The sequence below is a fragment of the Puma concolor genome, chromosome C2 (assembly GCF_028749965.1).
Source record: "Puma concolor isolate L17-30 chromosome C2, mPumCon1.1.hap2, whole genome shotgun sequence".
Classification (NCBI taxonomy): Eukaryota; Metazoa; Chordata; class Mammalia; order Carnivora; family Felidae; genus Puma; species Puma concolor.
In genome coordinates, this window is record NC_141675.1 from 94,465,562 (window position 1) to 94,483,033 (window position 17,472).

Here is a 17,472-nt window from a genome sequence, read left to right on the forward strand (position 1 = left end):
AAGAAGCAATCTGCCAGGACTTCCCAGCACCAAACATGAATACTGGCATCATTTCCTATTCACTTGCATATACTATTTTTTTTTCTCCATTTAACTTTATATTGTGGCCAATAAATATGCTTAAGAAATGCAATCTTAAAAAAAAGAAAAAAAGAAATGAGACTTTTCATGGCTACCCAGGATTAAAAATAGTAGATTTATTATCATTTATTTTAACTCATCCCTTATTGTTACACAGATACTCCCCAAATTTTGGTATTATAATATTGCAATGAAATATTTACAAGTCAATCATTTATGTACACATCTGATTATTATCTTAGAATGTAGTTCTAGAAATAGAGTTACTATATTAAAAATATGAGCATTTTAGGATTCTTGACAGTAATTTCAAATGACTTTCTGAGATATCCAGCCAGTTCACACTTCCAATAAAAAACCATACAAGAGCCACTGTCACCACAGGATCACCAGCATGAAATACTAATGTTAAAAAATTGTTTCTTTAATATGCAAATATATTTTTCTAATACATTTAATAATTTTTTTTTAATTAAAAAAAATTTCTTAGGGGCATCAGGTTGGCTCAGTTGGTTAAGCATCCGACTTTGGTTCAGGTCATGACCTCACGGTTTGTAGGTTCAAACCCCACATCAGGCTCTGTGCTGTTAGCCCAGAACCTGCTTATGATCCTCTGTCCCCCACCCACCCTCTGGCCTTCTCCTTCTTTCTCTCTCTCCTCTCAAAAATAAACTTAAATACATAAATACATAAATAAATAAATACTTTTTTTTTTACATTTCAAAACTGTCTACCTATATGACTTTTTAAAAGATGTTTATTTATTTTTGAGAAAGAGAAAGTGTGAGCAGGAGAGGGGCAGAGAGAGGGGGGGACAGAGGATCTGAAGCAGGCTCTGCACTGACAGCAGAGAGCTCACTGAGGGGCTTGAACTCAAGGACCAAAAGATCATTACCCGAGCCAAGGTGGGACACTTAACCGACTGAGCCATCCAGGTGCCCCATCTGACTTTTTTTTTTTAATTGAAGCACAGTTACACACAATGTTACATCAGTTTCGGGTCCATTTATAATTTTTTTAAAATTGTATTTCTTCTCTGCATTGTTTATTGAGGTTCTTCACTCATTTGTTTAGGTGGCTTTTTTGTTATGTGGCTATTTATGGGTTTTTTTCCCCTTTATTAATAGGTAGGATTCCATATAATTAAAGAATATTAATCTCCCATCATCTTTACTGTAGCTGGTTTTTATAGTTGGCCGTTTGCCTTTTAATTTTGTTAAGGTGTTTTTTACATAGGAAAAATAATTTATATGTAGTTTAGTTTGTTACATTTGTCTCTGCTGATCTTTTTCCCTTTGCTTTTGTTGTTAGAAAGACTTTCTCTACCCTAAAATCTGCTAAATGGTAAGAATGTAACTGGACTTTCCTCCTTTCCTAATAGTCAATTTTCCTACCACCACTGATTGAATTGTTCCTCTGTTACTCTGGGACGCTTTCTTTACTTCATATTAAGTTATTGAATGCTTGGGCCTATATAGGAGTTGTTAACTTTATTTTAAAATAGTATGGTACTTTTGAGACAGAATATTAAACCTTTCCTTCTATTTATTAGCTGTACAAACCCAGACAAGAGAGTCTCTGAGGCTCATCTGTAATTCTCTCATCTGTAAGAGACTATAAAACCTACTTCATACAGTTATTATGAAGATTAAGTATAACATTTTAATAAGTTTATCAAGTTTATCATGTAGTAAGCACTCACTAAATAAGCCCATTAGTATAAGTTCATTAATATTTTTCTAGTCCTATTATTCCATTGACATAGTATTCTACTTTAGCCGTGCAACTGGGTTTAAATAAATCATTGTAAGAATTTGTGACACTGTTAACAGAGCTATTTCTATATTCCTGAAGGTTTGCTTATATCATCATAATTTGTTATTGTGATCAAAGAAATTAGTTAAGTGATAAATTTTTCAACATAGTTAACTTCACTAAGGTCCTACCTATGTTGAAGTCAGTTGCACAGCAAAATACTTTTATTTTATTTTTTAGTGTTAGATTTCCCATGTTATATACCATGTTAGATCTAACAATACCATGTTAGATTTCCTGGAAATATGATGACAAGTTGACAATAATGTTGCTTTGGTATTACTGTGTTACTGTGGGAGAACAAAATGATTAGCAATGTTAGGGAATGAAAGTGAGAAGAGATAAATATAGATTTTGTTCTGAGCCTAAAAGCAAGATTTATGAAGAAACTGTATATCTAAAGTTTCCAGATAAGAATTTGGGGCACCTGTGCGGCTTAGTTGGTTAAGTGTCTGACTTCATCTCAAGTCATATCATGGTCTGTGGGTTTGAGCCCCACGTTGGGCTCTGTGCCTGGAGCCTGCTTTAGATTCTGTGTCTCTGTCTTGCTCTCTGCCCCTTCCCCACTCATTCTCTCTCTCTCTCTCTCTCTCAAAAATAAATAAACATTAAAATAAATTAAAAAAAAAGAATTCTTATCTATACCCCAACTATCATAAAATTAAACTTAGTTAAAATAAATTAGACTCATTCTGTTCTTTAACATGATGATATTCTATTCTATCATATTCTAAGATGCACTATTATACTGAAAAGAGGATTAAAACCATGTAGAAAACAAACAATAAAGTCTTATGCACAAGTTAAAACAAAAATTAAATATATTTTTGGTTGATTCAGATTGCAAATAATTTAACAAATTAAAAATATCCAGTGTTGGTTGGTGAGGCTGCAGGGAAAAGACCATTCTTATCTCTCTGGAGAACAATTTGGCAATACATCACAAAATTTTAAACTTTTTTTTTTTTTCACACCAGCAGCACATGGCACAATGGTCAAGGTAGAGTTCTGAGGACAGCTTCTGAGCTGAGACAATCCATGTTTCCATGGAAGATAAGGGGATTTAAAAAAAATCGTTAATGTTTATTTTTGAGGGGGGGAGGCAGTGGCAGAGAGAGAGGGAGAGGATCTGAGCGGGCTCCACACTAATAGCAGAGAGCCCAGTGTGGGGCTCGAACTCAGAAACCACAAGATCATGACCTGAGCTGAAGCAGGACGCTTAACCAACTGAGCCACCCAGGTATGCCTAGGGGATGTTTTTGACAGAATGAAAGGATACAATGAAAAAATGTTTCCTTGCCCCTGTGATGAAACAGGTTCAAATGTCACAGTTAAGCAAAGGGTCGAAGACTAGTTAGCATCCTAAAATAAGCAAACCTTATTAAGCATCCAATAAGCTTAAGCAAACCAATAAGCATCCTTAAATAAGCAAACTGGATTTTTCTTTTGTTTATATATTCTCTTGCTTCATAGATATTTGGTGTATTATGCTAAATGAAAGTAAGTTTTCTCAAATCCTAATATATTCTAAATTCGCTCATTACTAAAATGTTATTCTTTTTGTTTAGTGTTTTCTGTTATGTTATTACATTATCCACCAGAGATCAGTGAAACCCTACTAGTTAGATCATAAAGTTTAAATAGCTTCTATTTACTGTAATCTTAATTTATAATAAATGATAACATTAAAATGTGATTTCTTCTATAAACTAGTCTCAAACTCAAGTTGTTGCTGAGGATATATATATATATATATATATATATATATATATATATAAAATATTATATATGTTTAAGAAATATACATATATTTAAAGATACGAGTAGCTCCTAGACACTCATAGAATTGTTAATCTGAAGACTGAATCACTTGCAGTTTTGGGCACAATTTTGTGTGAATATGCATTTTTCTGAGAATTGGATCCAGAACTTTCATCATTTCCCTCAAAGGATCTGTGATTCAAAAAAGATTATGAATTACTATATGAAATAAATAATGTAACTTTTATAGTTTAGGTATTGACAAATAGCATTTAAATACCTTGAGACCTACCAGATAACACTAACAGGAATTATCACAATTGAGAAAAATATGTTTTCCTGTTAATAAAATAAAAGCCTTTCTCCAAAGTCTGTGTTGCAGTAATAAACTTTTTTTTTAATGTTTATTTATTTTTGAGAGAGAGAGAAAAACAGAGCGTAAGTGGAGGAGAGGCAGACAGAAAGGGAGACACAGAATCCAAAGCAGGCTCCAGGCTCTGAGCTGTCAGCACAGAGCCCAATGCAGGGCTTAAACTCCCGGACCATGAGATTGAGATCATGACCTGAACTGAAGTCGGAGGCTTTATCGATTGAGCCACCCAGGCACCCCAAGAAAATTTTATTTTATTTTATTTTATTTTATTTTATTTTATTTTATTTTATTTTTTTAATGTTTATTTATTTTTGACAGAGAGAGAGAGACAGAGCATGAGTTGGGGAGGGGCAGAGAGAGAGAAGGAGACACAGAATCCAAAGCAGGCTCCAGGCTCTGAGCTGTCAGCACAGAGCCTGATGCGGGGCTCGATCTCACAGACCCCGAGATCATGACCTGAGCCAAAGTCGGACGCTCAACCGACTGAGCCATGCAGGCACCCCCCAACAAAATTTTAAATAAAAGCTTTTTACTCAGTAAATCTAATTCTATGATTTTTTCCCTAAAGATATAAGCGGCAAAAGGATAAAGATATATGTACAAAAATGTTTATTATATGTTGTTTTGTAAAAGCAAAGTGTTGATAAACAAAAAGTCTAAATGTCCATAGTAGGAAACTGGCTTTAGAAATTCACTGCGCATATGAGAGAATACTCTGTAAAAAGTGTCTATTTGTCAGCATGGAAAGATGGACACACTGTTGAGTTAACACTGCAAAGCAGTGATATATAGTATTGAGAAGGGAAAGTGGGGAGAGTGAAAGAGAGAGACAGATTGAGAGAGCTTGAGAAAGAGTCAGAGGGGAGGGAGAGGGAGCAATCTGTAATGATGTCTCCTAAAATGTTAGCTGCAGATATGCCTGGGGTGTGAGATTTCCAGGGATTTCTACTTTCTCCTTTATACGTTTCTACATTACTTTCATTTTTGCAATAAAATTCTATTTTCATCTGGGAAAACAAAAATACTGTGCAAGGAGTAAGAGTGAAAAAAAACCCCACATGTTAACCGTAGTTGTTTCTGGTCTTTACAAGAAGGGACGAAGGGTTCCTTTCCACTTTCCTCCATTTTTCAAACTGTCTTTTAGCAAATATGACTACTTTTATTTTTATTTTTGTTAAATTTTTTTAAAGCTAGAGAACACAAGCTGGGGAGAAACAGAGAGAGAGAGGAAGAGAGAGAGAATACCCAGCAGGCTCTGCACTGTCAGCACAGAGCCCGATGCGGGGCTCGAACTCACTCATCATGAGATCGTGACCTGAGCCAAAATCAAGAGTCGGACGCTTAACCAACTGGGCTACCCAGGTGCCCCCTGAATATGATTACTTTTAAAACGAGGAAATAATTACATATGGTGATGGTATTATAATCTGGCAGACTCACATGAGACCCACAACTTTTCTTCCTGGTTCCTGGGAAAGACTCCTCTGTGATTTTGATGGTCAGAGACTGCCATTGTTTTTGACTTAGCCACTCAGAGTGGCTTTGGCCTTAGTTCTCAAGGTCCACTTAGCTCTCTTAGGGTCCACAAACTACTGACACGTCACATCAGCTGGTATATGTTGGCTTCCCCAGTAGTCAACAACTAAGCCCAAGTTTTTTGTGTTTTGGCCTCATTTTTTTTCATTAAAAAGTTAATGTCCTTTTAGTAGATGAGATTTTGAAAGTTAAAGTCTAAAGAGGCAGGGAAAACTATAACCTCATTATTGAAATAAATGGCTGTTAATCCTTTGAACATCTTTTTCTTTAATCACATTTTAATATACAATTATGTATCTGTTCTTTTCCAGGTATCATTATGAGTGTTTCTCTGTATCATTGAAAACTCTTAAATACATTTTAATGGTCCAAGTTCAACATTTAAAATGCATCCATTTAGTCCTATATCATTTTGAACTGAAGAACATTTTATATGCTCAAAGGAAGTTTATTACAGGAGCCATGAGAAAGATTGCTGCCCATGTTAGAGCCTAGATCTGGTCCTTACCCATAATTGCAACTCCTACAAATCTTAATTTCAAGCATCACCTCTGACCACCTCATACTAACAGTCTGTTGACCTCAATAATCCATCAATACTATTTTTTCACTGTTACACACTGCCTTAAGGCCTCACTTCCCTTCTTATCCAGACAAAATTCCATGGTCAACTATTTCAGTCACTCTCTTGTATATACCCTCATCTTCCTCATCCCCTTTATTAGCTGAATACACCCTCAATCTTGGTTAAATCCAACTGTACCTACTCTGTACCTCCATCCCTGCAGCCAAATGCTCAAGCCCAGTTTTTAATGCTGTCTCTACAGACATCCTGTAAGCATTTATGCTTTCTCCTTTTCCTATAGGTGCCCCTATCTGGTAACCATAGAGCTGCTGTTTAGGTGTTCTGTCCATCTATCTTTCACCAATCCAACTCACAGGCCTGCACTTCCTCTTGGCTGCATTTCCCAGATTATTTTCTTTTTGCAGCTTTCTGATCTCTCTCTTGACTTGGGTTTGTTCTCTCTCCCTTCTCTACCCGCCCACCTCATTCCCAAACCCCCGAAAGAAATACAGAAGAAGTCGCCTGATAAAAATGAACTAGCCGTGAGTGTACATCTGGAGTCTCAGGTTCCTGTCCTGCTGTGTGACCTTGGGCCAGTCATTTCACATCTCTCATTCTTAGTTTTCCCCCTATACTTTGAGGTACATTCAGCTAAATAAACATAGAAGTAATTTTAATCCAGCTCTTGAAACAAATAGCCACGATTCTGAAAATTTAAGAAAGGAAAAATTTAGCCAATAGACCCACTACCTTACTTTCTTCCCTATACCATCCTATTTCCATTACCTGGCTAAGACAGTGCCAGCCATCTGGTGAGTATTATTATTGTTATTTTAGTGCTGAAACTCTCCTTGGCCCATCCACGTGTCCCACTCAGTAACCATAATGGAAATCCAAACACTTACCGTGAATTTCTCATAGAGCTCATAAGTCAGAAGGGGGTTGGGCAGCTCCCTAAAGTACAGCTTGCAGAGTGAGCCCACACAGTGGATGTCCTGGAGGTACACTTCCCTTGTCAGATCTGGACATTGATCTGAGCCAAACTCTTGCCTGAAACAACACAGACAGAGACATAACAACCTCGGGAACATGTGTTCTATGTAAGCAGCCGCTTGACTGCTTAGGGGTAAAAAGACCCTAAACTGCTGATCTGACTACATTTTGACCTCGATTCAAAATGACCTTCTATTCCTGGCATAAGGAAGCTATGGGAAGACTTATCAAGTCAGGTCTGGATCTTCCCTGTAAAAGCTGCTGTCATTAGGAAAACATAATGCCCATTTACAAATGGATTTCTCAGCGCATTATGTCTGCAGTTTCAGTTATGAACAGTGGGGAAATATGAAAACAATCTGCCAAAAAAGCCTGTTGAGATTTCAATTCTGCAACATTTTGTTCCAAATGAACTTTTCTTTCTTGGAGGAGAGACCAAAACCAGAGTGAGTCAGATTGTTATCATTCATCTCCATATACCTACGTCAACAAACTTGTTTTATCTGGAGACTCAAACCCAAGGTTTAAGCAACTATCTCCTTGCTGCTAAATGGAAACTTCTAAGCTGCCTGACAGGGACTCCCACAGGATAGACCAGCTTCTAAACATCTTCTTTTTTTTTTTTTTTTTTTTTAATTTTTTAAATGTTTACTTATTTTTGAGACAATGTGAGGGACAGAGTGCAAGCAGCCGAGGGGCAGACAGAGGGACACACAGAATCTGAAGCAGGCTCCAGGCTCCGAGCTGTCAGACCACAGCCTGACGCGGGGCTCGAACTCACAAACTGTGAGATCATGACCTGAGCCAAAGTCAGACACTTAACTGACTGAGCCAATCAGGCGTCCCATAAATATCTTCTTACAAGCAATGTATAGTGAGGTGTTTGGGAACATCATCAGATTCCAGGCCTTGTTTCTGATTGTAAAACATTTCCTTACCAAGCTTATGTGAATACACTGCCTCAAATAGTATACACTTATGAGTTAAAAATCTGTTTAAGAAATGACAATTTTCAGCTTTAACATAGAGGAGGGATTAGGTTTCTTGACAGTATTCATTTGGTCAGCCACGTAGTGGCAAAGTCAACAGGACTCTCGGGACCAGCCTTTGAAAACAGCTCGCTGCCCATTTTCCTGTCACCTGGTTCTGGATCTTCAGCAAAGGGTGGGGAAATCCCTGATGGTGGCCAAACCTGAAAGGAGCTGAGTGGGGCCCTGAAAAGAAAACCATGCAACGGCCTTATAAATTCACAAGTGTGTGTGTGTGTGTGTGTGTGTGTGTTTCTTTAAGAGGCCAGAACAAGAATAATTTGGAGCTTATTCATTTATTTAGCCAAAATTTCCCTGTCGAGGCTAATAGGGTTGGTCCTTAAATGAAAAAGAATTGGCCATTGCTCAAATGTTCTCCTACGGTACTAACTACCATGTAGTTGGTCTATTTCAGAGCTAAGAGTGAAACATTAAAAAGTATTTGTTGAAACTCTAAAAAATGTCAGTAAATTAGTGAAATTATAAAAGCACATAGATCTGTTAAAATCTATGGTTACAATAAGCTGATTAGTTTTGAACAGTCACCACTTCTCCAGGAATAAAAAAGATGTGTTATTCCTTTGGTATAATTTCATTATAATTGCGATTTGAGGGGGAGGGACAGAAAACCAAGTCAGAGGAAGAAGACAAAATACATTAACTTTACAATCTATTAAATTTAACAGACTACTCTGGTAACACGAATGCTTTTATTGTTTCAAAAGTCTACATTTATTCATAACTAAACATATAATAAATATATAAAAATACCACCTGATAAAACACTCTGTATATATACTGTATATCTCTTCCCTTTATTTGATATATGTAATACATATAAAACATACACATATCTGTGTTTTGTGTGAAGGTTATTATACTCTTAATTCAATGTGACAGAAATTTCTTCCAAAAAACTCTAGGATAAATTCTAGAATTGTTTAGGAAAAAGCAATACATTTGGAAGTAACCCATCTATCCATAGTCTTTTAAGTATCAGCCTCGGGGTGCCTGGATGGCTCAGTCAGTTGAGCGTCTGACTCTTGATTTTCACTCAGATCATGATCCCAGGGTCATGGGATCAAGCTCCACTAATGGTGGAGCCTGCTCAAGATTCTCTCTCTCTCTCTCTCTGCCACTACCTCTGCCCTTCTCCCCTACTTGTGCTCTCTCTATATAAAAATTAAAATTAAATAAAATAGCAGCCTCAATGAAAGAAATGCACAATCATGAAGATTTGTGATTTCCTGACCAAGTGAAATATCCAATGTTGAATGTCTGCCAACAGAAAAACTCCTATCATCTCCAAGTTCTGAACACTATGTAATTGGGATCTAACTGAACTCTGGGTAGACAAGTGAATGATAATAAATCATGTTTTCCTGACTTGTATTTTAAATCATTTGAGTTCAGCTGAATCCACCTAAGAAGGCTAAACCTGGTGCAAGACAAAGAAACAGATTAAAAACTCTCAGGAGCTTTTGTTGGAAAGAATTACATCAGACTAGAGGATTTCCTGATTAGATTAAGAACAGTTAGGCATCTGAAAACATCACACTTGATCTTCTGCCCTGCCACCCTTCTCTCAACTGCTTCAGGTTTTTAATACTCCCAATTCTGGCGAACAGAGGTATGGACAGAGGAAGGCTCATGGGAGAATTCTTTGGGGGCTCTTCTTTTAGCTCACCTTAGCCTTTGTATATTTGAGGTGACTCCCGAAAGCCGATAAATTCCATCCACAATGCCGTGAGTCTCTATAAATTCTGCACAGCTCTTCAATACATATGGAACTATGAAAAGAGAAACAATAAAGTATTAGATATGTCTAACTGTTCTTTAAAGATATCCTTTTAAAACTCCAGGTAACTTCAAAGAGAAGCAAGTATGGAATGCATGTGAGTTACAAGTGGAAACAATTACTTTTAAATGGTAGATGATATTCTTTTGTATTTAAAAAATCATGAGGTTTTGTTAAACTTTAGAAAAGTCATGTGTTTTAAGAGTTGGTTGGGTTTTTTTAAAAAATTTGAAAAATATGCAAACACTTAGATTTTGAAACCAGCAGTGACCTTGGAAATCCCACAACTCAATCTCCTCATTTCACTGGTTCTCCTAGTGTGGTCTCCTGACCCGCAGCATCAGCATCTCCTGGGAACTTGTTGGACATGCAAATTCTCAGGCCCTACTCCAGACCCACTGAATCAGAAATTCTGGAGGTGGTGCCCAGCAATCTGTGTTTTAAAAGCTTTTAATGTGAATGCTAGCACGATACAATTGCCTACACTACACATGAAGAAACCAAGGTGCAGATAGATTTACTTACCTCATTCAAGATTATTTGTTGCTTATGAAAAGTAATCAACGTGGGGAAACCCTTATGATATAAGTAGGCAAAAGAAAAATAAGGCACAAAATCAAATATACATTGTGAATTTAGCTATGTTAAAAAAAAATGCAAAGGAGAAAAGACTAAAGATGTCCACCAGAACGTTAAAAGTGATTAAAAGGTCAAAGTGTTAAAGTATTTTTTTTAATGTTTATTTATTTATTTATTTATTTATTTTTAATTTTTTTTTTCAACGTTTATTTATTTTTGAGACAGAGAGAGACAGAGCATGAACGGGGGGGGGGGGGGCAGAGAGAGAGGGAGACACAGAATCGGAAACCGGCTTCAGGCTCCGAGCCATCAGCCCAGAGCCCGACGCGGGGCTCGAACTCACGGACCGCGAGATCGTGACCTGGCTGAAGTCGGACGCTCAACCGACTGCGCCACCCAGGCGCCCCTATTTATTTATTTTTGAGAGAGAGACAGAGACAGAGAATCCCAAGCAGGCTCCACGCTGTCAGCACAGAGCCCAATGTGGGGCTTGAATTCATGAACCAAGAGATCATGACCTGAGCTGAAATCAAGAGTCGGACACTTAAACAACTGAGCCACTCAGGCACGCCTGAAGTATTTTTTTAAAGGTGAGAACCTCCCTCCACCAAGACCACTGAATGGGTCAAACCAGTCATTGATTGAATGGACCACATAAAAGGGACCACCATGGCCTTTGGAATTCCTGCCACTTCAGAAGTTCATTGCCCGGGTAGAAAAGCCTGACTATGCCAACCTCTCCTCAAAGCTGACCCTGATTGGCCCAGCCAGTTCAGTGACAGAATGGCAGTTGTAGGCCTTCTGGATGGCATGGAGAGAACAAGTTTCTTGCCACCCTGGTCCCTGAAGAGATCCACCTGAGGTCCCTCCATGACAGTGCTGTGAATGGTGGTTTGGTATGGAGCACCAAAGCCTTGGGTGCTGAAGTCTTCAGTCATGGAGGTGGTATGGAATGTCATGAACTAGTGCTTGGGTTAGCACTGTGCTCCCTCCCCCAAAATATACCTAATCCACTAATGCCTTAGATCAGAGTAATGCCAATCCATTAAAGCTTAATGTGCATGATCATGCCTGCACACAATTCCAGGTTGGGCTGGACATTACATAAGTAGACACCAGGTGTTCAGACTTAACATTCTTCCTGGAGTCTATATTACAATATTTTTTAAACAATTCCCACCATTTCTTTCAACTACCAACTATAATTTTGGATGTTCAGTAAAATTCATCATCCTTAAAGTATTTCACCCACCTCTCAAAGGCCGTGCACACCCAGGACCATTCCCCTCCAGGACACATCCATGTTTTGCCCTGCTCTTTCATGACTGGAACTGGGGAAAAACTTCTTAGTTATCTCAGGTAGGAAGAGGGCAGGGAATGGGCTCGGGATTGGAAATATTGAGACCAGAAACCAGCAAGGTGGAACCACTCACAATTAGTGAATACGAGGTGGGAACAGAGTGTGGTGGGGGAGGGGCTGTGAGAATGGGGAGGGGTCCAGGACCTCTTCCTGGCTCCACCCAAAAGAGCTATATTCTGATCTGTTTTATGAAATAGTTTTCTATGAGATTTTTGTCTCCCACCCCCATGTTGCTAAATAATAAACAAATAAATAAGCAAGCAGAGTTCAATGTTTTAAAAAAAAAATGTTTTGCATTTTTGTTTTAATCCCTATTGTGCACAATAATGGCCAACTCTTTCCCTACAGCACCAAGCTGTTGTTTTGTGACTGCCACATTTGGTCTATGGTTGAGAACACAGGTTTGAATGTCAAACTGCCTTTGTAACCTTAGGCAAGATACATATGTAATAATTCTGTTTCTCAGTGTCCACATCTGTAAAATGAGGATAACAGTGATTTTAACCTCATAGTTAGGATTGAAGTAATACCTGTAAACATTTAGCACAGACCCTGACATATAATAAGCATTCTACAACGACAGTTATTATTTCTATTTGAAGCTTCTCTGTGATGTAAATTCGTAATTTGTGAGATGCAATCTTGGTGAAAATAATTTACCTCCTCCTATCCAATGGATGATTGGGGTAGAGGGGACCAACCACTTACCAGTCGACACTCATATCTACTATTTGGAATGGCTTCTGTGTCCTTCTTGGATTAAATATTTCTATTTGAAGGTAATTTTGCTTGTTTGAAGTCTCTTTTCTATGCATTTAGGTGTGTTTCTATAACACAAAGGCGGCAGGATCCAACAGTGCACAGATTTTGAGTTAGAGTCCTGGGGCTATGCTTGGCCTTGGTGTGGTCCATAGCACATCTCTGTACCGAGATATATGGCTATTGTGCCATGCAGGGCACAAGTGGACTTAAGAGCTCTGAGCATTCCCAAGAAGGACTCAAGACAAAGCCCTGGATTTGAAGGGCCTTTATGAAACACTCTACAGAAGGTGTAGTGTGGGGTCACCAACCTGTCCTATCCCATTCTCAGGTAGGGCCCTTCCAGTACCATAGCTCTTAGGTGCAGTACCTCAGGTCTGTTTGATTTAAAGGTGGAAAAAACACATTCCCGGATGGAGCCTCCACCACAAATTTACTCTGGCTTTGATACAGAGGCCCTAGAACCTCTCGTCCACAGCTCTGTTTAAACAAGAGGCAAGAGTGAAACAACTCAGGGGAGGAGGCTGTGCTCCGGGTCCCTGAGGAGTGTTCGCTTTCCTGGATTCTTGTCTCAGGCTGAGTTGGAAGATGAAGGAATTCCCCATCATACTCAGTAAATGGGAAAGGATCCACTGAATCTCCATAATCATCTAGCTTGAGAGCCAGAGCAGTGGTTCTCAGACTGTAGTCCCTGGACCAGGTGCACCAGCAGCAGCTGCCTCCAGGAGATTCTGATATGCGCTAAGGCTGAAGAACCACTAGTCTAGACACGAGTTTCTCATAATTTAATGTGACCCAGGTTACTGGGATCTTGTTAACATGTGGGTTTCAATGGGGGAAGAGTGTCAAGAATTTGCATTTTTAAGAAATTCCCAGGTGATAGGAATACTGCCTCTCTACAGCCCACCCTTAGGGTAGCAAGGGTCTAAAGGTAATACTGGTGAGTGGTGCTGCACAGGGTACTAAGAGTTTATAGAATTCTGTAGATTATTGTCTCCGGGGTCCAGCCAAATTGAGGACACCCTAGAATTGTGGATACGATAGAAGCTTGACACAAAATAGCTGAGTAGTCATAGATGGAAAGAAAGCTTTCACTGTCAATTTAGGCATGGGCAGGAGTAATGTTAGAAGTCAGAATCACAGAGCTAGTTTAATTCTGAGGGTTTATCATGGACCCAAAGAACTTCAAGTCTCCTCCTACAGAGGTACACACAGTTCAGTTGCTGATTGTGATAGAATGTTGTAACTTCTTTGAACTGTTTCACGGATGGTTCTCGAAGACCCTTTTATGTTTTGTTTTTCCTGGATCAGCAATCCTAAATGTTAAATTTTAATCCGAGCACAAAATAAATCTTGAGGTGGTTTCTGATAGAGAAGATAATTTTGCCTTTGATTTATGTTTTACAGTTTACAAAACATTTTAAAGCCTTTGTCTGATTTGATCCAACCTGGTACAACTAACAGACATTTTATACTTATAAGTAATGTGGGGCACTTCTTTCCTCAACTCCTAACTCTTCAAGGATTTGGTGCAGAAAAGTCCAGCAGTTAAATAATTTCTGAGTCCCCCCAGAAGAAATGTCTGGTAAGATGCCCCAGTTCCCTTTGTGGCCAGGACCTGATCAGATCTGGAGACAGAGATTGGAACAAGCACAGTTTTATTTGGTTACTTATGTGGTCATGGCAACCATATGATTTCATAGTGCAAACTGCATTTGGGTTTTAGGGAAACATGGCCCTCCTTCCCCCCCGTTCTGGATTCTTGTTAAGGTCTTGTACTGGTCAGATTTCATCCCCTCTCTGGGTCCTGCATTCCTAATCTTTAAAGTGAAGTCTAATGGTATATACACACAATGGAATCCTACTCAGCCATCAAAAGCATATGATAAATGATAAATGATAAAGCATATGGGCAACAGAAGCCAGACTATAAAGGAGTACATACTAGGGGCACCTGGGTAGCTCAGTCGGTTAAGCGTCTGACTCTTGGTTTCTGCTCAGGTCCGACTCTGTGTTTCGGCTCAGGTCATGATCTCATGGTTGGTGAGTTCAAGCTCCACATCAGGCTCTGCATTGACAGTGCGGAGCCTGCTTAGGATTCTCTCTCTCTCTGCCCCTCCCACTCTGTCTCTCAAAATAAATAAGTAAAATTTTAATTTTTTTTTCAACGTTTATTTATTTTTGGGACAGAGAGAGACAGAGCATGAACAGGGGAGGGGCAGAGAGAGAGGGAGACACAGAATCGGAAACAGGCTCCAGGCTCTGAGCCATCAGCCCAGAGCCTGACGCGGGGCTGGAACTCACGGACCGCGAGATCGTGACCTGGCTGAAGTCGGACGCTTAACCGACTGCGCCACCCAGGTGCCCCAATAAGTAAAAATTTAAAAAAAAGAGTACCTACTGTACTATTCCATTTATATTAGAAATGCAAACTATAGTGGAAGAAAGCAGGGAAGAGGCAGGAGGTAGGAATTGGGAAGCAGTCTGGGAAAACTTTCAGGAATGAAGGATATATTCATTGTGACTGAGGTGCTAGAAGGGAACAAGGGCCAAAGGGTGGGTGAAGAGGGTGGGTGAAGAAGATTTGATTGTTGCAGGAGGAGGGTAAAAGAGCAAGGGAAACAAGCCGCTGCACAGGGGAGAAATCTTCTGAACATCTACTGCCGTGCATAGGGCAGAGTGAGGACTTCAAGCAGCATTGCTATGCTGTGAATGGGGCAGCACAATGGCATTTTTTTCAAGAGATGGAGTAAAGATTTCAATTACTTTTCCATTACTCTTGGCCGTCAGCAGAGAACTTCCTAGCTCCCCTCCTGACCCCGGGAATCTAAGAGCTGTCACAGTGGCTCCCCGAAACTTCTCTCTCTGCTAGCTCCTGCATTTTATTTCTGTCCTACCCTTTCTGTCCTGCAACTCCTTCTCCCTAGCATTTGGGAGTCTCCGCTTGCCTAGAGGTCGCTGTCCCCCGCAATTTCCCCTCTGATTCTTCCTCCACCTTGTAATTTCTTTCTTTCTACTCTCTTCCTCCTGGCCTAGTGCCAAGTTCAAGAGAAATTTGAAAATGTGTGGTATTTATTTTAAAAAGTGTTATGCTCTCTGTTCTTTAAAAAAGCAAAGTAATTGCTTTCTAATTTTCTAAATTTTTAAATATATTTTGACTTTGGCATGTTTTCCTTAGAGAAAAGTTTTTTGTTTTTTGTTTTTTTATTTTAATCTTAAAAAAATTCAGATATAGGGGCACCTGGGTGGCTCAGGTTATGATCTCATGGTTTGTGGGTTCGAGTGCCGTGTTGGGCTCTGTGCTGACAGCTCAGAGCCTGGAGCCTGCCTTGGATCCTGTGCCTTCCTCTCTCTCTGCCCCTCCCCCACTTTCTCTCTCTCTCTTTCTCTCTCTGTCTCTGTCTCTCTCAAAAATAAATAAACATCATGGGGCACCTGGGTGGTTCAGTTGGTTAAGCCTCTGACTTTGGCTCAGGTCATGATCTCACAGTTCATGGGTTCGAGCCCCGCGGCAGGCTCTGTGCTGATGGCTCAGAGCCTGGAGCCTGCTTCAGATTCTGTGTCTCCCTCTCTCTCTGCCCCTCTCCAGCTCACGCTCTGTCTCTCTCTGTCTTTCAAAAATAAATGTAAAAAAAAAAATCAAAAATAAATAAACATTAAAAAAATTCAGGTATAATTCAAATGCTGTAAAATTCACCCTTTAAAGCATATAGTTAAGTGGGTTTTGGTATATTTCCAGAGGTAAGCAACCATCACGTTTCAGAACATTTTCATTGTCTCAATTCCAAGATATTTCCATATATGCAAGCTTATTTCATTGCAGCAATTTTTGTAATGGCACAAGATTGCCCATCCATAGGAAGCTCCTCTTATAAATACCAGAACATCCATATAGTGAAATACTATACAGTTATTAAAAAGAATGAGAAAACTTTCATGTACAGATACAGAGTGGTCTCCAAGGCATATTGTCAAGCAAAGAGAATAAGGTGCAGACAGGCATAATGGTATCCTAGCATCTGTTTCTTAAAAAGAGAGACTAGAACAGATATGCAATTCATTTATCTATGCATTAAATATTTATGGAAGGACACATAAGGAAGTCATAAATTTAGCTGCCTATAGGAGATGGAACTAGGGGGTGGACTAGGGCTATAAGAGGGAGACTTCTCATTATATATTCTCTTATACTTTTGAATGTTGAACTATAAGAAAAAATTTTTCATAAAAAATGAGATTTAACAACAAAAATGAAATCTAACAATTTTTTTTTTGCAAGCCTACTCCTACCCAACACTAAGTTGTGAGCTCCTTGGAGACACTGAGGACAATACTCTGTCTCATTAGTCTAGAATAGCATTGAAAACATAAATGCTCAAAATGTTTTGCTGGACAGAAGATTGGTCATTTTTCTCCAGATGGGTTTTCTGTGTTCCATGGATACCTGAATCCCTCAAGGAGAAACACTTATTATGTGTCAGGCACTGCATTAGATGCTTTAAAAAACAAAAAACAAAAAACAAAAAAAAACTGGCATTCCTCATTCTATAATCATAGCCAATCCATGAAATAGGTGAAATTCTCCATTTTGAAAATGTGAAAGCTGATTCTGATAGGTTAAGTAAGCTGCCCCAAATCACACAGTTGGTAAATGGCAGAGTTGGGCTCCCAAACCAAGTGTGACTGACTCCAAAGTTCCTATTTTTTTCATAGTACTATAATTGGGGAGGAATAGAAAAAGCCTCCTTGTCATGAGTTGGTGGCCAAGTGTTGTGACACCATTGAAGAAGAGCTGATTGGTTCTGTGCCCTTAACTATTCAAAT

The 17,472-nt window shown here is 39.1% G+C and overlaps 1 protein-coding gene across 1 annotated transcript in view; it reads right to left on the bottom strand.

Moving 5' to 3' along the window:
- Window positions 1–17,472, bottom strand: part of ARHGAP31 (Rho GTPase activating protein 31) — a 115,654-nt gene that overhangs the window by 39,228 nt on the left and 58,954 nt on the right. The window contains exons 2-3 of the mRNA XM_025913872.2: window positions 9,840–9,942; window positions 7,037–7,181 (exon numbers count right to left, since the gene is read on the bottom strand). Of these exons, the coding sequence (XP_025769657.1) occupies window positions 7,037–7,181; window positions 9,840–9,942 (248 nt within the window). The remainder of the gene's footprint in view (window positions 1–7,036; window positions 7,182–9,839; window positions 9,943–17,472) is intronic.